At 46.6% G+C, this 22,957-nt stretch overlaps 1 protein-coding gene across 5 annotated transcripts in view; it reads left to right on the top strand.

The window, feature by feature from the left end:
* The window catches only part of SLC4A11 (solute carrier family 4 member 11), a 102,945-nt gene that overhangs the window by 15,730 nt on the left and 64,258 nt on the right, over window positions 1-22,957 (top strand). For all 5 annotated transcript variants that reach the window (XM_056489231.1, XM_056489233.1, XM_056489230.1 and 2 more), the window contains exons 2-4: window positions 1,924-1,974; window positions 13,936-14,079; window positions 22,803-22,849. In XM_056489231.1, the coding sequence (XP_056345206.1) occupies window positions 1,924-1,974; window positions 13,936-14,079; window positions 22,803-22,849 (242 nt within the window). The remainder of the gene's footprint in view (window positions 1-1,923; window positions 1,975-13,935; window positions 14,080-22,802; window positions 22,850-22,957) is intronic.

Genomic DNA, 22,957 nt, shown 5'->3' with positions numbered 1-22,957 from the left:
CTGAGGAAGAAACCAACCAATTCCTGATTGTTAGACAGCATCAACCTGCAGCAGAAATAGCTGTGTTCAGTTGAAGGAAAAGCAGAGTGTCTTGTTTGGCCCAGTGAAGGATGAATATGTTGCTTCAGGCTCCCTCAGAAGCCATAAGAGGAGTGAGAAATGGGTAAACCATCCTGGTGGGAATGTGGGTTCCTTGGGTAATCCGCCCGCCGCCGCGTATTTGTTTGTTTCCCTGAAATACGTAAATGCAATCATTGCACAATGAGAGCCTCTGTAAAAACTTTCCTTTGATCATTAACATACTAATCAGTCTGGATGGATCTTCTCCTTCCCTTCCAGGTGGAGGGAAACAATTGACTCGTGTAATGGGTGCCCCTTGGCCACAGTTCGGTGCCGTTTGTTCCTCCAGCCCATTGTTCTGGGATGAACTTTGGAACATTGTGTTTCTCCCTTGGACCAGACACTTGAATTGCCCTCTGGTTTATGTGCTGGCTCTTTTCTTTCTTTTTTTTTTTTTTTAATTTTTCATGGCCATCAGGGTATCCCTTCAGGAACCTGTTGGCACTGGAAGGTCTGAGTGGTGACAAGTGACAGGGCGGGGAGGTGCTGCCGTCAGCGCCGTGACTTTGTCATGTGCACAAAGGCTCCTGAGGGACCTGCAGGAATTGTGAGCCCTCAAAACGTGGCTCAGTGTACAAGGGAATAAAGAGTCTGCAACCTGGGAGCCAAAAGTTATGGGGCAGAGAAAGGGTCTTGGGAAAACAGTGTCATACCTCAAAGGAAAAGCAGGAAGCCTAATCTGTAGAACAATAAGGCAGGCAAAACCTCTTTCCTTGTTGGCCCAAATTCATCCCAGGCTTGCGTAGGTAATGTTTGATTAGCCTAATGAAGTGGGGAAAGACAGAGCAAACCTATTCCTCTTTCTGATTGCTTTTTGGCTGGGAGGAATTGTGTGAAGAGGCAGCATCGAGCCCCAGGTTTCCAAGGGACTGCTTGGGTGACTCTTGCTCAGATATGGAAATCAAGAGCTCTGTTATTCACTGTAAAATGGGCTGTGCACCTGTCCAGGGTGCCCACACAGGCTGAGCTGTCACCTTTTGTCAGTGTTCTGAACAGCCAGGCTGGCTTTGGGCAGGCTTTGATCACACCTGAGAGCAGGTGCTCCTGTGCTCTGTTATCACACCAAGAAATGTTCCATACCCACTTTGCCAGCAGTGAATTGCAGAAGTGACTCGGTACCAGAGTCCCTATTCCCTAATAAATGATGGGGATACATCCCTGCTGCTGCTGTGTTTGTGGCTTTGCTCTTGCTCAGTGTCATTTCCCATTTGTGGCTTCCTCACCAGACCCTGTTGGTGCAGATGGTGTTGGCTGCTGGACCCCAGCTCAGGAAGTGGGCCAAGGAGGGCTGGAGGGTTCTGGGGCTTATCTTCAAGTGCCAAGCGCTGTTTGGGGGATATCCTAATGATTAGGAGCAGCAGGATGGGAAGTGAATTCCCATTTTCATTGAAATAGAGTTGTTTTTTCTAAATTAAGCTGGTTCTTTCTATCTGAGCACAAGGTACAACCTAGGTTTCATTATGGCTTATATTTTCATAAAAACCTTTCAGGTGTTTAGTTTGTATTATTGCTGACATACTTGTTCAGGTTTGGTAAATCCCTGAGTTGATCAGACTTGTCCTGATCTTTTTTGCTCTTTTGTGGTCCCAGCCCAGGATGTCTGAGACTTTTTGTCAAGTACTGCCTGTGGCTTTAAAGGAAAGTTCTGGTAAATACTATAGCATCAATAAGCAAAAAGTTACATTTACCACATACAGGAAAATCTGATGCCTGCAGTATTTTGGGACTGGCTTTGTGCTGTAAAGTGAAGACATTCAGCATTTTGATGATTCTCATGTTTCATTTTTTTTCTGTCTTCTCCAGAGTCTCCACCAGCAGCGATGTCAAGAAATGGATACTTCTTTGAAGAGAGTGGCAAGTATTATTTGACTTTTTTGCATACACATCTTATTGGAGGGAGAGCTGCACTGCAGGGGTAGCTGCAAACCTGATATGGGTGATACAGGATCCATTTAACTGAAGTGTGATGTGAAAACAGTCTGGTGTGGTGGTTGTGTAATCCTGTCCTGGGAGCAGGCTCCGTGTTTTTAAATCCTGTAGATGTTTGAGATAGTCAGGCAGTAAATAATCAACTCCACATTGTCATCAGTGACTGTTCTGGGTGGCTCCTTGTTTTTCAAGTTCTTTGGTGATGTTTTCCTGTCATACAGCCTGGCAGGTGTATCTGCTTGTCTTTTTCTGGAGTGGGAATCGTGCGTGGGTGTTGGATCCCTTTGGAGACATCCTGCCAAAGAGCATCAGGCAAATGTTGGATGGCTCTGGCAGACACATCTTTTACTGCAAAGATTTTTATTTTTCTTTGAAGCGAGATTAAATGGTGGCATTTGAAAACTTGGATCATCTGCCTCAACTTGAATCATCTGCCTGAAAGATGACTGAGATCTTGGAGATACTGTACTGACAAAGGAGCAGTTGAAGTGCAGTAAAGTCCCACCTTCTCTGCTGATTTTGGAGAAACAGAATCATGGACTAATTTTCGTTGAAAAAGACGTTAAAGATAATCTTGTTCCAACCCCCTGCCCTGTGTTTTCCCCCACAACAGCATGTGTGTAGTGAGAGAGCTTCTGGAGAGTTCCAGCCTCTTCAGGAAGAGAGCTTGGGGCTTCCTGCCCTTGGAAGGGCTGGAAATATTCAGGACTTCCAAATGGTGAGAGGAAAAGACTGAAATTCTCTGGTTGTTTAGGCCCTTAGATGCTTGGCTCCTCTTTCTTGTTGCAGGGGTTGACATCTGGAAGGGGAAGCTGAATGTCTGCCAGATGTCAGCTGATCCAGCACCCCTGGTGACAGCACTTCCTTTGCCACTGGCTCTCCCCTTCTCCTGGGGCTGGCTTGAGTTGCAGAAGGGCAGAAAATAATGTCTGACCTCAGGGAGGGTTTCTGAGGGCATGTGGGGTGTGAGGTCTGGGTATCCCAGCTCCTTCCCACCTTGCCTGGGGGCTCTTGGGATGTGCTTGGTGCTTTCCTGAGGATTGGGAGTGTGAGAGGGTGACCCAGGCTGGGACCTGGGGAGGTGACTGAGCCCCCAGCATCTGCCTGAGAGCAGTGTAAGGCTTGGGGAGAAACTCTGCTGGCTTGGGAGGCAGGGCAGACACCTTCTTCTTCCCAAACCCTTCTGCTACAGGAAACACCAGCCCAGCTATCTGTCCTAGCATTTTATGTGGCTCTGCATGTCCCCTCCCAAGACTCAGTCTTGCCTTCTTCAGACTATCCCCACAAACAACAAAAAACCCCAAAAGCAGATCTCTGAATGTTTTCTGTAGTTTGGCACCCTCTGTGCAAATCTCTGAGAGACGCTTCTTCTTTTCCTGACTTGGTGCCACGGCAGTGGGCATTTCTGCCCTGTAATTGTGTTATTGCTCATCTTCCTCCTTTGTCTTGAGGAGACAGCCCCTTGGAGCAGCCTGTGAGGGCTTTGAGAGGCCGTGTGGTGCTTTCCTGTTGTGCTTCTCTGTGGTTTGGGCAAGGAGGGGACGCCGCTGGCGAGTTCCTCCTCGGCCCGCGCGCCGCGCCGTTGTTGGAAATACAGCAGATTTCTTGGTTGTTTCCCTCTCAAGGCTGCTGTCACTCTTTCTCCTCATTACAAACTGACCTTTTGGAAGAGTTCAGCTGCTGTGGAGTGATGAGTCACCTTCTGCTGCCTGATGGAGCCGAGGCCTTGGCGCGGCCGGCCGGCGCATCTCGTGTGAGCGCTGCCGCCCCGCCGATCTCTCTGCAGGAGTTCTGAGCTCTCACATCCTCAGACCCATCACCCCCAACGTCACTGGGGCTGCAGGAAGCCACAGATAAAGATGTCACCTTTTCACAGGGTTTCAAAACAGCTTGTTTTGAAACAGAGCTGCGAAATCACCGAGCTGCTTCGTGGCGCCGCTTGTGGGGCTCTGCTGGGCAAGAGATGCGCTTGCCCCAACTCTGGAACAACAAAAATCCCCAGTCCCTTAATGCTCTGTTGGGAGAGGGCAAAGAAAAAAAAAAAGAAACCTCTTTAATTCTGTTTTTTTGGACAATTTCCTCCCTTTTCTCAGCGGAGCAACATCTTTTGATACTCTTGCTCTGCGTAGAGTGGAGCTTTTTTCCTTATCTCCTCCTGGGATCTTGCCTATACATATGGTTTTCTGTATTCTTAGTAATTAGGATGTTTTTGTTTCTGAGCATATCTGAGGCTCTGTTTGGAGCCTGGGTCTCTCTTTTGCCAGCTGACTTTCCTTTACCCTTCTTGTGTTCTCAGCAATGTTAAAATTTAAAAGTTGAAACCTCATTTTCAGTTGAAAGGGCTGTAGGAGGGTGATCTTGGCTGCAGCACCAAAGCAGAGTTTTGGAAGAACCTCCTGGATGTTTACATCCATAAAAACTTCATGTCTTTGGTAATTTGTAGCTCTGTTAATTACTGAGGAGTTGGGGGAAGCCCTGGAAGGATTTTCTAGTGAATTAATATGTGACTGTTTGGGAATTTCAGAGGTTGTTATGGTCCCAACCATCTCCCAACCTAACTAGCTAAAAATCTGGAAAGTTTATCAAGGAAACCACATCTCCAGCTTTGAGTTCAAGTTTTCCCTTATTTCTGGAAGAACTTGAAAGCCACTTTTGTGCCTTGCATGAGGTAAATACTTAAAATGTAGCTGGGTGAGTAGTTTGTTCTGTACAGACAATATTAAGAGAAAAAAAAAAAAAAAGGAAATAAATTTGTGCCTGCCCAGTTGGATATTTGTGATTGAGGGTGGTGGCAGCAAATTTGATGGCATCTGATGGCCACAGTCTGTTCTCAGCCCAGGAGCATTTTCAGTTTTAATAGTTGTCCTCTGTCTTGCTGATGGAAATCCATGTTTTTTACTCTTTTTTTTTTTTAATCTCTGGAACAAACCTCTTACACAAACAAACCTGGCAGGGCTTGGAGGTAATTGGTGTCCCCCTCCCTGTGTGTTAAAGTCACTTAAATCCTCTGTAAGGTTGTTTTGACAAATGAGTTTTCTTTCTGGCGAATTTGAGTGAGTAATGAGATGAGTGTGTAGCCCCAGTCCAAACCTGGGGATAATTGGAGCCCTGATGAAAGGCAGCTCAGCAATCAAGGCTCAGAATTAACTCATCAAGCCCCCCATTGTCTCTTGTGAGCATCCTGCACCCTCCTGGTGGAGGTGGGTGAGCTCTAAAGGCCCTGGAATTACCTGCAAGTGATTAAATTCTGCCCAAATTGCCATGAGGTTTTTAACTGAGCCAAGAACTTTCCCTGATAAGACACAAAACCAGAAGTTTTTTGGTTCCTCTTGCAAAATCCAAGGGGAGGAATCCCAGTGCAGTGCTGGGGATATCTGAATTGTTGCATTGTTTTAAAGCTGGCTCAACAGATCCTGCAGCATAAATTTATTTTTTTTTCTGGTCTTCCAGAGCAAATCCCTCACTGCTTGGTCTCCTCTGACTTATTAATTGGTTTTGCTGGCACAATAAATCACAGTTGTGTTGAAGGGCCCCAAGGCCTCAGTCTGGCTTGGGATGTTTGGATATATTTTATCTGCTTGTTTTTGTTTTTCAGTTTGCAGTTCAGCTTGGTATGTGTGCTGGGGGGTTTTTTTCTTTCTTTTTTTCTTTCTTTTTTTTTTCTTTTTTTTTTTTTTCTTTCTTTTTTTTTCTTTTTCTTCCTTTTTTTTTTTTTTTTTTTTTTTTTTTTTTTTTTTTTTATATTTGACTTTATCTGTCTTGGAATTGTTTGCTTTAGTAGGAGATTAATTTAAATGTTTTTGTGAAACAAATCTTTTCCCAGTGGATGCCCAGTTTGCCAGCAGGAGATGAACTGCTGCTACCTGTGGGAGAGCACGAGGGGATGGCTCACAGGTCTCTTGCACATTTTTACTTCTGGAATTATCAGGCCTGTAATAAAGTAATAAAAGGAGAAGGAGCACCCCTGATTTCTGAGGGTTCTGCTGCAAAACTGACACTCCACGTGCTCCTGTGTTCTGTAAAAACAAAACAAAAAAACCCCAACAACACTCCACTGAATTACTTGGATTATTCACAACATTTCCTAGAAATCTGGCTGCAAAATACAATACTGGAATTAATTCAAAAGTGCCTGGGTGTTGTTTGTTTTGGGTTTTTTTTTGTTTTGTTTTGTTTTGGAGGGGTTTTATTTGCAGCAGCAGATCAGCTCTTGGAGTTCTGTTATGAATTATCACTGAAGTGACAGGGGAAGCTTGATGTTTTCATCTGGCTCTTCATGCCAGGAGGCTGGAGTTGGGTTGGGAAGATGCAGCTGAGGTTATGGTCTGCAGGGATCTGGGAGAGCTCTGCTCTTGGTGACTCACCTGCTCTGCACTTTCTACCTCTGGTAGTTTGGATTTTTAATTTTTTTTTTCCTTTCCAGGAGGAGGTTGTGGTTTAATCTGTGCTCTTGAGCTTAGGTAATGGATTGACATCATTGTAGCAGGTGGTCATAGCTCCATAAAATCTGTGTCTGATGAGCTCCCAGAGAGTGCTGGAGAGCCAAAACCATCACCCACCACTGCCCTGGCTCTTAAGGTACCTGTGGAAGGTCTGGCATTGGGGACACTTCTCTAAATCCCATTTACATGACCTGAAGATCTGCCTGTGCCAACCCAAATTATTTGGATTAAACCTAGAGTGATTTATTTGAGTTGGGACCCTAAAGACCCATCTCTTCCACCCCTGGCATGGGCAGGGACACTTCCACTATCCCAGGGTGCTCCAAGCTGTGTCCAGCCTGGCCTTGGACACTGCCAGGGATGAGGCAACTTCTCTGTGAATGTTGATAAAGAAGTTTTTCTAACCAAGGTATTCAAGATAAGCTCTGGATCCTCCTGCCTAATTAATTTTTAGCAGCAAACCCTCTGAAGTGCAGCCATGAGGTTTGGGGACACCCCCAGCCCCACAGGAGTCTCCTGGGCTGGCACAGTGTCCCTGTGAGCCTTGCCAGGGACCCTCTCAGCTGTGGATTAAATGAAGGAAAAGTTGAAAATCCTAGCAAGCATCCAGCTTTATTTAATCACTGTGGTTACAGTTTTAGTTGGGTGGGAGACAGCTTTGGGTGCTGCTGGCTGGTTGCAGCCTCACAGTTGTTTTTGTCTCTGAAATGCAATAATTTGTTAGGAAGGAAGGGGTTTTTCCATGATTCTTGTCATGCAAAACAAACCCCAAGCAGGGATGTGTAAAGTTTTAAGTGTGTATTTACCTAAAAAATGTGGTTATATCAATGTAATTGCTCTCATTTTGTCTGAAAAAAAAAAGATAATTACTTTGGTAAGTAGGTGATTGTGCTGGGATCAGCCTGTGAGATGTGCCCACAAACTTGCTTTGGTTCCTGTGGGAGTAGGGTGCTGTTTAAACCCTTTTTTTCTGGAATGCTCAACACTTGTACAAAATCCTTCCAGGTCCCTCCTGAACCCTCCAGTTTCCCTGCCAGATTAACTGACTGGAACCTATGGAGGCACCAGGAATCCGTGTTTTCTGTGCAGAGTGTAAAGGTCAGGATGGAGGTGGATGCTCCACTATAATTGAGTTTCCTTTTGCACCCAGAGTTGGGGATTTGGGTGTTTTCCAAGTGATGCAGTGAATTGGAGCCTGCAGGGAGCAGAGCAAACCCTCTGAGAGCTGAGATTTAATTAAAACTTCATGCCTTTCTTGAAAATTAGTGTCTGCTTTTGGCTAGAGCAAGTTAAAAATCCAGAAGGAGAAAAATTAGGTGAAGATGATTTTTTTTTTTTTTAACTTAATGCCAGTATTGTCACCAGTTTTTAGGTAGATACAAGGCTTAAGTCTCTTTTGAGCTCCTTAATATTCTGTTGCAGCCAAGCACTGGGATGCTCAAAAGAACCAGACTGGATTTTAGGGTAATGCCCACATCCCAGCTGATGCTCCTTTACCTTTAAAAGTTATTGAATATACATTATTATCATTGATTCCTTTGGCCTTCTGTACTTGACCTGCAATTTCTCTGAGAAAATGGATGCAGAAATGGTTCTCAGGCTCTTCCAAAACAATTTTGCTGCCTTCTGTGCCTAAAAACTCACTTGAGAAATCTGAAATGGCTTTTAAGGTGACAAGCTGATCGTGTTGGATTGCCAATCATAGCTCAAAAAGCCTCTTTTAATGTAGGTTGAGGTTCCTGGCTTTCTGAGGAGAGTTTTTTGAAGGGGTATCTGCAACTTCAGAAGAGAAGAGATGCAATTCCACGATTCTGGAAGCCTGGGCTTGGATTTGACAGAGGGAATAGGCACTGCTATAAATGAGAACAGTTTTCCAGGCCTTGGAAATTAAGGATAAAAATCAGTTGCTTCCAGAAAACTGCTCTGAGTCAGTGGCTTGTGCCTGCAGATGTTGGTTAAAGCTCCACAATTGGCTTTGTCACCTGAGACACCCCAAGATGTCATGCAGGAGCTGTGGCTGGAATAATTTCCATCACCTGGGGTGTAAGAGGATGTTTTTAGTAATAAAGCTGCTTTTCTCCCAGGAAATTGAGCTTGATTGAGGTTTTTGGCTTTCCTGGAGCAGCCTGCAGCTCTTGGGCTGGGAGTTCAGCTTTTGCAGGGAATGTATCTGATGTGACTGAGTCTGAGCTTCCTGCTCACTGATTTTATTGCTCCAGGTGCAGCTGCCAGGTGCCACCAGAGCAGCGGTGGGACACTCAATGCCAGCTCTGATGGCAGCACCTGCAGTCACTGCTGCTCCCTGCAGAGCCCTGGGCACTAAAACTCAGCTCCAAAACAGAATAGCTGCAGGGCAGGCACCTTGTCAGAGCTGTGAGAGGGCTGAGAGCAGCAGGAGCTGGGAGATGAAGTGGAGCTGAGAGTGTGAGGAGAGTAAAGAGAGAAGAGTGGGGATGGAATCATGGAATCCTGGAATGGTTTGGGTTGGAAGATTGTCCAGTTCCATCCCTTACCATGGGCAGGAACAGCTTCCATTAGACCAGGTTGCTCCAAGCCCCATCCAGCCTGGCCTTGGGTGGATATTGAGATATTAGAGCCAGGGATAAACTGGAGAGGAAGGGATGATTCTTTGGAGGGGAATCGCCAGAGAAATCATAATTATTTCTTTGTTTCTGTCTTCCCACCAACTGCATAAAATTTGGTTTATTTTCTGGTTTATTTTCATATTGCATGGTATGCACTGAGGGAAGCCCTTGAGGTAAAAGAGGATTTAAGTGGAAGCATCTGCTGCTTCTGCCTGCAGAGGGTGAGGAGGGGGTTTTGTTCCTGCAGCACTGAAGGATGCTGCTTGCTCTCCTTGTTCTTGTTCTCTTCCCAGATTTTTCCATTTCTTGGCCATGAGCTGAGTCCTGCAGGGTGGACTGAGGGGGATTATCCTGACCACAGTGTGTTTGTTCTCCTTGGTGCAGGAGGGCTGCTCTGATCTGAGCCAGCTTTAACTGCATTCCAGCTCCTCCTCAGCCAAACCTATTTTCTCCAGTGCTTTCAGACCATATTTTTGGGCTGGAGTGGCACTTTCTGTGCTCAGAGCTCTGACTGGCCCTCTCCTGTAGCTGGTGGCACTTCAGCCAACTCTGCCTTCCTCTGAAGGTGCCACCTTGCAGTGATAAAAATGAGGGGAGCACCAATTTGGAGATCTTAAACTCTCCCCCAGGAAATCTGATGCCAGTGAAGAGGTGTGTCAGTGTTTTGGTTCTTTTTTCTTTCGTATTACTGTACTTTTATTTTAATTTTCCTAGTAAAGAACTGTTATTCCCATTCCTATATCTTTCCCTGAGAGCCCCTTAATTTCAAAATTATAATAATTTGGGGGAAGGAAGTTTGCATTTTCTATTTCAAGAGAGGCTCCTGCTTTTTTTAGCAGATATCTGTCTTTCAAACCAAGACAAGGTGTTTAACTCTGCCCTCTGTCTCTGAAGCAACTGCTCCTGACACAGCCTGTGAAGTTTTATTGGGACTTCTGTATGGAAACTTGAGTGGCACAAATTCTGCAGCAGCCACATCAGATCCTGCTCTGAACTTCTGCAGAACACCCATCAAACTTCCAGGGGAGCTGAACAGCTTCTGCTGTCGCTTGTGGCACTGGGTGAACATCAGGGGATGGGAAGGGAAGGGAAGCAGCTGCCAGGGCTGGAGGCAGGGCTGGAGCTCAGAGGGAATGTGCATCTGCCACAGAGCCTGTGTCACCTCGAGGTCACCCTGCACGGGACAGGCGTGAATTGCTCCTGATTTCAAACTCCTGGCAGACCAAAAAGGCTGAAGTGGTCTGAAAGGCTGGAGGTGGTTCAGTGACCAGGCAGACACCTGTCTGGGAGTGCAGTTCCTGTCCAGCCCAGGTTGGGGATTATTTGCAAGCCCAGTGTTTTGTCCGTGCCTTGCCCAAGGGACACGAGCTCGGCTGCCTTTTGTTCTGCTCTTTCCTCCCCTAAAGAGGGAGGAACCGAGGATGCTTCCCTTGCCAGAGTCCTCGCTGACCTCTGCCCAACCCTCTGATGCTGCTCCACCCTTGCCCTTCTTCCAGCTCCTGGGCTGCTTCTCTCCTGTCCCCAGCCCTCCCTGTTTTCAGAGGCACCACTGCCACCCTCTTATCAAACCAGTCAGTGGCTGGGGAGGGGAATAAATCGTTTTTCCTGCTTGGCTTTTCTCTGTTTACCCATGTAATCCCATTGGGACAGGGAGGAAAAGCTCAGCCAGGTTCTCAGAGCTGGGTGCTCAAACCATCCTTGTGTCTCCCATCTGACCCAGTGAGTGGCAAAGTTGGAGATGAAGCTCAAAACTTCCCTGAGGCTGCAATTCTGGATGTGGTTGAGGTGGAAAAAGCCTTCCCCAGGCTGACTTTTTTTCCTTTTCAGGGCTGCCCAAACTCTCCTGGCACCGAGGGGAATGTCAGCACTGTGGGTCCTCGACTTTGAGGAGAGGTTATGGTTTCCATCTTGCATTTTGGAGGAGCCAAACCCCAGCTTTGGGGCTTAGTTTGGGATTGAGATGCTCATGTGGGACTTTGCAGTACTTGTGAAGGCAGCAGGCACCTTGTCTGGCTGTTGTCCATCCCTCCAGGACATCCCTGCCACATCTGCCAGCATTCATTTCATAGCTGGTGGTGCCCACAACATTCAGGTGTTTCCTGTACTTTCCTCACCTCACTTTTTTTCTGCCTGGACAAGTTTCCATCGTGCAGGGATGCAAACACCCTCAGCTCTGCCAGCAGCAGAGGGTGATATTCTTGGCGTGCTTTGCTGTATGAGGACAGCATGGATGATTTTTGAAGCCTTCAGGGCTTATGCACATTTATTCCTGTCAAGCTGTAAGGTGAAGGAGGCAGAGATCAGAAGGGGGGTTAATCTGAGGGGCTTTATCAGGTTTCCCACCTTTGATAAGCAGTTTAGGAGTCATCTGGAGGCTTGAAGCTCCTGCAGCCCCTTTGCACCCTCTGAGCCCTCTGGGGGGATGCTGAGCTCCATCAGCTCGTGGCAGGAAATGCTGCAGCTCCTGTCCTGTGTCACCGAGTTTCTGTCTGTGGTCTCACTCCTCTGGGTTTGTGTTTTGTGGTGGAGAGCTGTCAGCTTGATCCCTCAGAGGCAGCATGTGCTGCTTTCAGCTGCTGCCTCCACATTTGCTTGTACGAGGCTTTAAATAAAGCCATCAATATTTTAGTTTCCGTTCAAGCCTCTGCCTTGAAGCTTCCCCTTTTCATTTCACTGTAGTGCCTAGAGCCAGCTAATGAAATATCTCCCTCCTGCTTCGAATTAGGCATAAAAGACTTGTCAGAAGAAGAGGAGAAGCTGCTGAATAATCCTGGTAATGTAAAAATCGACATTCTATAATGTCCCTAATTCTCCTAATTAAACATGATGCATGAGTGTGCTCCAAGAGTCCTCCAGCTGCTCCGTAATGAGATGTTACAGGGACCAGTTTGCTGTTGGATGAGGCTGGGTTAAACTCTAATTAAAGCCTCACAAAAGGCTAAGGAGTTGTCTGGTATAATTAAAAAACTTGTCTTGTATTCTCAGTGCTGCCACCCCCAGCGACCTTCTCCTCTGCCCCGTGGGGACCTGTGGGTCTCTCTCTCCTTATCAGGTGTCTCACTGGAAACTTTTTTTTTTTTTTTTAATTTTTTTTAAATTTTCCCACCTGTAGTTTCAAATTGCGGTGTTGCAGAGGTGTGGCCATGGTTTGGTGGAAGCATTGGGTTCAGGGTGTGTAACAAGGGGGAAGTTTGCACTACTTAATTAGTGGTTTGTTTCAGTTTCTTTTTCTTTTATTCAGAGTTAGGATTAAAATATACACGAAGGAAATGTTTTTTTTTCATGTTTGGGATTGGTTGTTTATTAAATATTATTAAAAAGTACAGAGTGTTTAGCAGCACTTCTAGCTACTTGCTAGAAGCGAGGAAAATGGAGAAAGATCCAGCTGTGCAAGGTTTCTTAAAGCTAAATAGTTTAATTGTATTATTTATTTTTTTTACCTAATAACAAAGTTCTCATAACTCTTAGTGTGACACTGACTGACTAACTTCATGAAACTCACGAAGAAGAAGGAAGATGAGCACTGAAAGAGACACTACTCAAAATCCTCAAAATCATGTTCTATACGTATTACTTGTTCTATATCTCATTTTATACCTATTACTATACTATAAAACCCTTAAATTTAAACCTTTAGCCATATGAAAGCACACACTTCTATTTAACTACACACCCAAATCATCACTCAAATTTAGAAGCCTTCTGCAAGGCCTCAGGTCAAAAGCAGGGGTGAGTGCCAGAAAGCACAGAGAGCTGGAAACCCCCGGGTTTTTGGGATCCAGCATCGCTGGGCTGGGGCGCAGCTCTTGCTTTGGTGGTGTTTTTATTCAGCATTTCCATCCTGTGGTGCAGTTTTACCTGAGGGCAGCGAGGTGCTGGGGCTGGGCCTTGCTGCCAGCACCGTTACCCTCACAGAGAGCCCCGTGGCCACCCCAAAACACACCAGGAGCCATTTCCTGAGCCACCCCAAAACACACCGGGAGCCATTCCCTGAGCCACCCCAAAACACACCGGGAGCAATTCCCTGACCCAGTGCAGCCACCCCAAAACACACCAGGAGCCATTTCCTGAGCCACCCCAAAACACACCGGGAGCCATTCCCTGAGCCACCCCAAAACACACCGGGAGCAATTCCCTGACCCAGTGCAGCCACCCCAAAACACACCAGGAGCCATTTCCTGAGCCACCCCAAAACACACCGGGAGCCATTCCCTGACCCAGTGCAGCCACCCCAAAGCACACCAGGAGCCATTCCCTGACCCAGCACAGCCACCCCAAAACACACCAGGAGCCATTTCCTGGGCGCTGCAGGCCTGTGCAGCCACCCCAAAACACACCAGGAGCCATTCCCTGACCCAGCGCAGCCACCCCAAAACACACCGGGAGCCATTCCCTGACCCAGCACAGCCACCCCAAAACACACCAGGAGCCATTCCCTGAGTGCCGTGGGCCCAGCGCAGCCACCCCAAAACACACCAGGAGCCATTCCCTGAGCTACCCCAAAACACACCAGGAGCCATTCCCTGAGCTACCCCAAAACACACCAGGAGCCATTCCCTGACCCAGTACAGCCACCCCAAAACACACCGGGAGCCATTCCCTGAGCCACCCCAAAACACACCAGGAGCCATTCCCTGAGCCTGCACAGCCACCCCAAAACTCACCAGGAGCCATTCCCTGAGCACTGCAGGCCCAGCGCAGCCTCAGCAGGCCCTGACACGGGCCCGGCGCGCCTGAGGCCTCGCCTGCCATGGACTCGGAGTCGGAGTCAGACTCGGAGCTCGACTCGGACACTTCCTCCACGCCGGCGCCCAAGGACGGCCTGCGGGCCTCTCATGGCGCCCCCGTCTCGTTGTCAGGGTACCTCAAGTGCGACACGGACGACGCCAAGGAGGAGGCGGCCAGCGAGGAGCTCTTCGACGGCGTCAACTCCACCATCGTGTCCGGGGACAGCATCCGCTTCTTCGTCAACGTCAACCTCGAGGGCCCTCCCAGCGCCACCGGTGAGTGGCCCCAAAAAACAGGGATGGGAGGAGGGGTGTTCATGGTGGTGGCTTGGGTTGGAAGGGGCTTTAAATGTCATTTCTTTAAGGGTAGGGACACCTTCCACTAGGCCCTGACCAGCCCGTCCTTGAACCTTTGCTTGTGGCACAGTCTTTTAGTGTCCTCAGTACTGCTTGTGATAAATGAGGAAGACAGCTGAGCCCTTCACCAAAAACTTCTGTCATTTTCTTTGTTTAATTTCATACACGATTTTGAACTTTTTTCTTTGGCACAAAACCAAACAAAATCCCGTTTGCTTAATTTCCCATAAAAACCAGCGCTGATGTTTAGTGAATCTTTTGAGAAATAAACCTGGAAGAGGTAGAGAATACAGATCTAAACTGAGATCCCACTTAGTGCCAAGCCAGATCTGAGAAACAGAAGTTTTAGGAGAGGACAGAAATCAAGTCATACAACTGAAGAATTGGTTTTTTTGTGGCTGGTGGCTCTGACAATCTTTTATTTTTCTAGAACATGTTTTCAATTACAAAAAGATAAGTAGTTCTGAAGTTAGACAAAACTTAACCTTCTTTACTCCCTGGAAATGTTCAAGGCCAGGTTGGATGGGGCTTGGAGCAACCTGGTCTGGTGGAAGGTGTCCCTGCCCATGGAAAGGGGGTGGAACTGGGTTATCTTTAAGGTCCTTTCCCACCCATTTTGTGATAGCTGGATTTTGTGCCTGGGAAAGCACAACTCTCAGACTCTGCAGGAGCCTGGGTTTGTCCCAGCAGCTGGAGCACTGGATAGTTTAGAGGTTAAAAGCACACACTCTGAATTATTCTTGGTGTCACAGTGTCAGAGAGTCCTTTAAGTTTGTTAAAAGTTATTTTTAGGTTACATGCAAACCCCAATTGATCTGCAGTGAGTAATTACTGGGAATGGTGATGCACATTAGGCACGGCCTGGAGCCCTGTTTGACTGTCTTGGAGTCTGCTTTTTGACTCTTAAGTGATGGCCTGAACTTAGGAATAATATCCAGCAATTTCCAAGCCTGCAATTTTACAAATGCCATCCTAATTGAAAGATTTAAGGGAGCTGTGCTGTGCTATGACAAGTCTGGATTTAATGCCGTGGGGTGCATTGTTTGGGGATGAGGAATGCGAGTGCTGGGGATTCTTCTGCATCTGAAGAAGTTCACTTTCCTTGTGTGTCCTCCTGGGCTTTTTTTGTTTTCCATTCAAAACAGGACAAAAAAGGCTTCCTTAGTTCCCTGAAGCACTGCTGTTTCTGCTGGTGCTATTAGTTGTATAGGTTTTTGGTTTTTTAAATTTTTTTTCAGCTGAGATGTTCAGGATTTTTAAGGAAAAATTGATTTCTGGTTTGCTCGGGTCCTGTTTTAGATGGAAGGCTGGAGATTTTAAAAGTGAGCTTCAGGCAGAACAAACGCCCAAACTTTCAATAATGTGAAAAAAAGAGGTTTTTTGAGGGTTTTTTCCCCCATTAGAGCATCAAAGTGATCCAGGTAGCCCAAATCCATCTTTTTCACTGTTAGGCAAAGAGTCCAGGTGTTGGAGTCATTTGGGCTATGAGTTCTTTACAGAGATGGTTTTTCTGGAGTTTTTTCAGGCTGGATTTTATACACATCCAATCAGTCTGTGGCTGCACAGGGCACAGCTGATCCTCCTTGAGGGTTGAGTTTTTGGGAGGCTGAGATGAGCCCCTTAAGCTCTTCCAAGAAAAATACCCTGAACTTCTGAAAAAATACCCAGTTCCCAAACTGAGGTTTAATTATGCCAGAGCCAAGGTGTGTCTGGGAGTGAGTTGTTCCCTGCTCAGAAATTCCCTTCCATCTCTGCTACTCTTTGGAAGATTTGGGAGGTTTGTCTTTATACTCAGGCTTTGATTTCCTAGAACAAAGCTGGAGCTGAACCTTTGCATGGATTGTCCAGAGCGAGACAAGCTGGAAAAGAGGGGGAAATAAATGTAGGATTTCTCCAGGTGATGCCAGAGGTCCCAAACATCTCATTTCCTACCCCTGGGGAGCACCAGGATCCTACAAAATCCTCTGAAAACACAGAGGAAAACCAAGCATGGGAATGGAATCTTTGCATCCTCATCTTATTTTCCTGTGTTCTCCAAGCTGGGTGAAATGTTTGAGTCAAAATGTGCTCTCTTGGTTGAATGTGGTGCCCAAACTCTCTCCTGCTGGAGACTTTTTTTGGCTCAGCTGCTGTGAGGTTGCTGCCCACCTTAATATAGGGCTAAAAAATCCAAAATTCCCATTTAGGGAGGGGATGGGTTGGAACCCTGGGATCCAGGTGCTGGCAGGCAGTGAAGGTGGAATTACAGATGCAGTGACAGCTCTTCATCATCCTGTTGAGCTGTTCCTCTCTGTGTGATGTGTGTGCAGCTCTCCATGAGCATAATTGGATGCTCTCCACTCTAATTCTCTTTTGAAAAGATCACTGTGTGGGATTAAGCTTTGAGCCAACAAAACACAGCATGACCCATAAAATTCCAGCAATTGACCATTGACATAAAATATTGGGCTTTGTGTGTAAAACAGGATGGTTTGAAGAAATCTGGGGTTCAAGGTCTGGCCTGTCTTACTTTTAATTAATACTGGCTGCTTTTGCAGGGAATGCTGAGCCCAAAGCAGTGCAGATGCCTGAGCACTAAAATGATGCTCAGAAGTGACATTTGGGTCATTTCTCCTGGGTGTTTCAGTGCTTCCTTGTGTTAAGTGATGAAAGATTTTATTTATTTTTTTTTAAATTCTCTTCTGCTTTTTATCTTTGTCACTTGGATTTTGGTGGTTACCTTTGTTTTCAGCAAATGTTGGTAGCTCTAACAGGAAGGTGGGTGTTTGTCTGAAGCTGGAGGCTTTTGGACCTGGGATCTGCATTTTTGGGGGAAGATCAAGGGTGGTTTTTAGGCTGAGGCTTTTTCTGAAGTCACAATAAATGTTTGCAAGTAAAATCACAGAATTGTTTGGGTGGGAAGTGACCTTTAAAGGTCATCTAGTCCAACTCCCCTGCAGAAAGCAGGAATGTTTTCCACTACACCAGTTTGCTCCAAGCCCCATCCAGCCTGGCCTTGAGCTCTTCCAGGGATCCAGAGGCAGCCACAGCTTCTCTGGGCAAGCTGGGCTTCACCACCCTCATTGTAAAAAAATTTATTTTTCAGGTCTAATCTAAATATCCTCTGTGTCAGTGGGAAGCCATTCCCTCTTGTCCTGGCACTCCAGGCTCTGGTCCAGGAGAGCTTTATCTGCAGCACACCTGGAATTAAATCCCTGCAAATAAATACAGCAGTTTGGTTTAGGCTGGGCCTTAAATTTAATGGACAGGTGATGCAAGTGAGTCTTTGGGATACAAGGGGCAGATCCTTGCCATCAGTCACAACGTTTTTATCCCCTTGGCAGCTCCCTTAAATCATCCAGGCACAAATTTTCATCATTTGGATCCTGGGTTTTTTTCAGTTTTAGGTTTTAAAGCAATCATTTGGGTCTTGTTCTTGTAGTTTGGGGTTTTAAAACAGCTCTTTGGATGTTGTTTTTGTAGTTTGAGGTTCTGGAACAATTTGCCTTCTCCTTACCCAGACTGCAAGAGGGGTTTGCACAGTATTTCCTTAAATTTCGGCACAATTTATCAAGGATTTGTGGAGCTGTAGCTGCCTGACTCTCCCCACTTGCAGCTGACGCTCAAACTGGCGATTTTTGAGGTGCCTGCAGCAGTTTTGGGGAGAGCAAACTCCTGACAGCAGCAAAGAGCCCATTGGAGAGCAGGATGCGGCTCTGCCGGGGTGGGGGGGCAGCAGCGGAACACGAATTACGCTTCAGGAGAAATGAAAGGCTGTTCCACCCTGTGCACAATTGATCATTGCTAGATACAGAGAATCAACAGTTTCCTGTATCCCGCTCCAGAGGCACACACGTGCACGCCCGCGGCTCCCGGCAAAACACGGCATCCAAATGTTGGCCCAGCCCCTGCCCAGCTGACTTTTTTCTTCAAGGGGACGAGGAGAAAAGCTGGATGCTGGCGCCAAGGATATTCCAGGGAGAGTAGCGTCCAGAGACAAGTGGTCTGGGCTTGAATGGGTATCACTCTGCACACAATAGTCACATTTCCTCACATTAATACCAAGGTCCTTTTTATGTCTCGAGGCACAATGCTGACCCACGCGTTCCATCTGATAACTCCTGTTTTAGCAGTTTGATGTCAGAGTGGGATGTTGGGCTCCTGAGGCTTCCTACCCTCTAATGGAAAGTGGATATACCGATTGTGTGCCGGGGAGGGGACGGCCTCGCTCCCAATTTCCTGGCCAGGGTGTTTTCAAAGCGCTGCTTAGGAAGCCGAGGGAGGTGTGGGGGGAGCACGGGTGGTTCTGCACGGAGGCAGCAGCCTCACTTCTCTCTGCTTCACCTTGCTCCTTCAGAGCAGCTTCCCCTGGGGTTTAGGGTGCATGAAAAAATGCACATTTTCCCCCTGCCCCAAATTGGTTGACAGAACCTGCTGCAGGTGGGTTTTTTCGTGAAATATTCGGCTTTTATAGCACGTGGGTGTGACAAGTGACACCTTCTCCCTGGTCACTCTCTGTGCTGTCCCCTCTCTTCCCAATTCCCCACCCTGGAGTGTGAGGGGTGGTTCTTCACCTGCCCTGCTAGTTTTGCTGTCCCAGAATCCTTATTCCCACCTGCCTTTAACTTGGGGATTTGTGGGATGAACCCCGTTGACTTCAAGCCCTTTATCTCACCTGTTGTGGGAATGTGGGATAATGAAGGCACAGTTATTTATCTAACAGTATTTAACCAAAATTACACAAATCTGATGATGGTTAGTCCAGGCTCAGGACAGCAAAGAATCCCCCTGATATCCTGTTTGTACAGTCCCTTACTGCCAGTGGTGTGTTAGAGGTGTCACCACTGCTCCTGACAAACTCCTGCCATGCTGTGTGGTGATGGGGTTTTATTTAAATATTTTTAAGGCAGATTTGAAAACCAGAACAACTTTACTGCTTGCACTGGGGTTCAACACAAGTGGCTGAGTCTTAGATTTGGGCAGACCCCTGATGAAAACCAAAGATAAAATAGATTTTTTTTTTTTTTTATAATAAGCCTTCCAAACCTTAAATGCTTTCACTCACACCAGGTCCTTGATATTTTTCAGGAGCAAACATGGAAGTGCTAATAGAGTATTCTGCTCTGATTTATTTTACAGTGCTTATCTATATTTACCGTGAAGATGCACCAGGGAGTGTTTGTAGATCTAAAGAAATGTGCACAGCCAAAAAGCTCTTTCTCTCTAATTTCCACTCCTTTTATCCCAAAATAAAATACTGTCTTAAGATGCTGCAGGCATCCAGTGGTGGCTTTGCTCCAAAGGCTTTTGGATCTTCTCAGGTGTTGAGGGCAGCACTGGGGACCTGGATAATGAAAAGGATGTAAAGGAATCCTGGGTGAAAGGAGATCTCTTAAGACAAAAGGTGAAAAGCCATAAACTTTGATATTTGACTTTTAGAGGTTTGTTTTCAGGCTTGCATGGCAGATGTTGTTACCTAAGCAGGGGGTGGAGGGGAAGCAAGGAGGATTTTATTTCTCTGGGTTGCTCTCAGGGATATTATTAGGGCAGCTGGGATGCAACTGAGCAAATAAACTTGCAAGCATTAAATCTCCTCGTGCGTGTTGGAGTTGGATGGGGCCTGTTTGGAGAATGGTGGGAAATAAAAAGCAGAGGCAGGGCCCTGAGTGTGCCATGAGTGGTGGTGTTGACAATTGCTGGGTGTTGTCAGAGCTGAGCTCCCAGGAGCTCCCAGGAGCGCTCCGTGCCCGCGCGCACGCAGCCAGAGAGCGGGGACGCGCCTGGTGCCTTGATGTGCCTGCCAGGGGATGTCGGGGATGACATGCTGACTTTTTGGCTTTTCCCTTGGGCAGGACCTGGAGCAGAGCCCAACAGATAAGCTCGGCCACCCCTGGCAGCTCTCCCTCAGCTGTGTGTGAGGACACACTGTCATGCCCCTCGCTCGCTCGCTTGCCTAAAATAGGCTTTTGCTGCCTGCTCTGTCCGGCAAGGAGGGCACAAAAATAGACACGAAAATTTCACGTGGTCCCAACCTCCTCCTCGAGTTCCATTGTGCTTGTGATGTTCAGGTGTGAAATCTCAGATTACTGAGATTTTCAAGTTACTGCTCTTGGTAGTAAGACTCGGCTGAGGAGACTGATGGGGAGTTTCTTGCAGGGTGAATCCAGGGTTTTCTGTATCCATGTCATCTCCATGAAGGCCTTCTCTGTGGAAGTGCAAGGCTGAGGGTGTTGACTTTTTTTACCCCTTCCCTGGTTGGAGGAAGGCAGGGATGGTGCTGTGGAAGAGGAGAAAATGAGTGGCAGGCTTGGATGTGACATGGGCAACCTGCAGGGTCTGATCCCACATTGCCTGGCAGGAAATAAAAGGATCTTTAATGTGAGCGAGGCAGAAGAGCACTTGAGAAGTCTCTGATTATTTTTCCCTTTCCTTTGTCATGTTCCAGTGGATTTGCTGCTATCCCTGAGTGATGTTGTAGCACTCCAGTGAGCATTTAAGGTACCAGCCCAGAACTGGGATGGCCATACCCATCCATCTGCCTGCCTGGATTAAATCCGAGCCGTGTGTTGTTGGGATGAATGATGAATGAGGCTCTGGGTTTTCCAAAGTGCCACCTCCATACCCAAAACATCTTTTCTGAAAAGTTTGAAAGATCCTGCTCCAACAGATGTAATGAGATGTTTTTGCTTGTGTTGATAAAGCAACACTTGGTGCTCCTCCAGCTGGGTACGTGAGAGAGCTGTCAGCAAAGATTGATACACCTTGAGAATGATAAGAGGAGCCAAGAGTTGCTGCCTGATAAAAGCACAATGAGAATTTCTGTTCCATTTCCATGCATCCATGAGGACAGGCTGAAGCTCTCCCTTCAGCATGTGCCTGCTATTGTTCAGGATTTTGGGTGTTTTTTGTCTCTCCCGAACTATTTCTTGCAACAGCAGATAAACCAAAACATGTTTTCTCCTCAATGAATATTTATGGGCTTCCAAATCTCCCCACATACTTCTGCATGTGTAATTAGGCTGGAAGTTGGGCAAGTGAGCGTTGGAGAACTACAAATGTGAGAGCCTGGGGAAAATGCTTGATGTTTCTGGTTTATTTGGGTGCTTGCTTTTTAATAATAAATTGCACTTTTTAGATGAAACAGCTTGTGTTTTCCAAAAGGCGTGTCAAAAGCAGGAATAATTGGAGCTGTTGCAGCAGCAGACTTGTCTGGTTAAGTGATGCTTTTAATCACATGTGCAGCATCCAAGTGAAATCTGGGAGAAGTTGGCTGATGTAACCAAAGCTTCTGAACCACCTCATTTTGTTTAGGGGGGATGAAGTCAATCCTTTCCCTCATTTCTACAGCTCTGCTCCCACTTTGAGTGGGAGCCTTTGAACCCCCCATCGAGGACAAGACTCAGATTTCTGTTTGATCAGCTATGATTTTGTTTAAAGCAGTTTTCTGCATGAAAAAGATACTTGTTTTTTTTTTCTGGAGTTGAACGTGAGTTGCACCTTCAGCTTATTTTTTGGAGAGTAGCAGGGCTTGGCTTGAAGGAGTGTGGCCAAGTCATGGGATTGCAGCAGCTCTTACAGGTTAAGATTTGGAAGTAGAGATCTGGAAAGGAAGCAAACCCCTCATCTGAGTAACTGTAATTCCCTGTTACATCTCTGTAGTTTTCCACAGCTTGGCCTCTGGAAAAGTTTTGGTCTTCAGTGGGTTTTTTCCATGCTGCTGCTGTGATAGTTCAAATTAAAGTGTTCATGTGTTTCATTTTGGTAGCAGCTCAGGCTTGGGGGGTTTTTGGAGAACTTAAGGAGGATGACAGGCTGGAAGTGTTCAAGGCCAGATAGGATTCCAAACCATTCCACCATTCTCTGCACAAAAAGTACCTGTGGGACAAATAATGCCATGGAGAGGCTGCCTCAGCTGCAAGGAGTGGGATTTTGGCAAATGCAGCTTGGTTTGGTTTTGTTTTGTAGCTGATAACCAAAAAATGCTTCGTAGATACTCTAAGAAAATGTTATTGTTGGCACTTGGAAGTTTGAAGTGGGAATTTCCTGGGTTCCCCCATCCTGTGTACTCAATGACATTTACTAGTCCCTAAACAGCAGTTTTCTTTCCCAAGAGCTGTGTTGCTTTCTCCTCAGATTTATGGAGGCAGCGTGGTGAGTTGACAGAACATTAATGTGCTCATCTTGGAGTTGCTGCCTGCAATCCCTTGGAACTGCCTGGCTGTTATTGTTGACTCCTTAACGAGGACAAGGAGGGTTTCCAAAGGAGGGTGACTCATGAAATCGTAGCCTCAATCTATCAAACAACGATGCATTGGATTAAATGATTACTTCAAGGATTAGGAGTTAGATTTTTGGGGAGGTGGAGAGTGAGGGAGAGAAGGGAAGAGTAAAAATACCTCAGAGTTACAAAAACCTGGCCAAAAAAAGCAGCAAGACACAATCCCTTAGTGATCAGATAATGCCAATCCTGCGCTTGGTTCACGCTTCCAAAATGGGAGATGTTGTAAAAATTGAATCTCTGCTTTTCTCTAGAGATCATCCCCTGCCAAGAGAGTGATGCTTCACCTCTTCCTGAGCCTCCTGCTCGGCTCCTGCTGCCTGTCAGGTACCTCTGATAGTAGCACTCTTCTGATGTGGTTTTTCTTCTTTTTCCCTCTTTCCAGCTGAAAGTGAAGGTGCTGGCTGTGTGTTACTGCACACATCAAGGAAGGTAAGTAGAGGTGCTGTGTGACCAATTCGATTTTTCCATCATCCAGTACAGAAAAGGCTCATGAAACACACTGAGGGGCTGCTTGTCACTGCCCTGAGCAAAAGGCAT

This window comes from Oenanthe melanoleuca, chromosome 4, assembly GCF_029582105.1.
Source record: "Oenanthe melanoleuca isolate GR-GAL-2019-014 chromosome 4, OMel1.0, whole genome shotgun sequence".
NCBI classification, from domain to species: domain Eukaryota; kingdom Metazoa; phylum Chordata; class Aves; order Passeriformes; family Muscicapidae; genus Oenanthe; species Oenanthe melanoleuca.
Note: the sequence above shows the minus strand (reverse complement) of the source record. Positions and strands in the feature narration are given on the sequence as shown.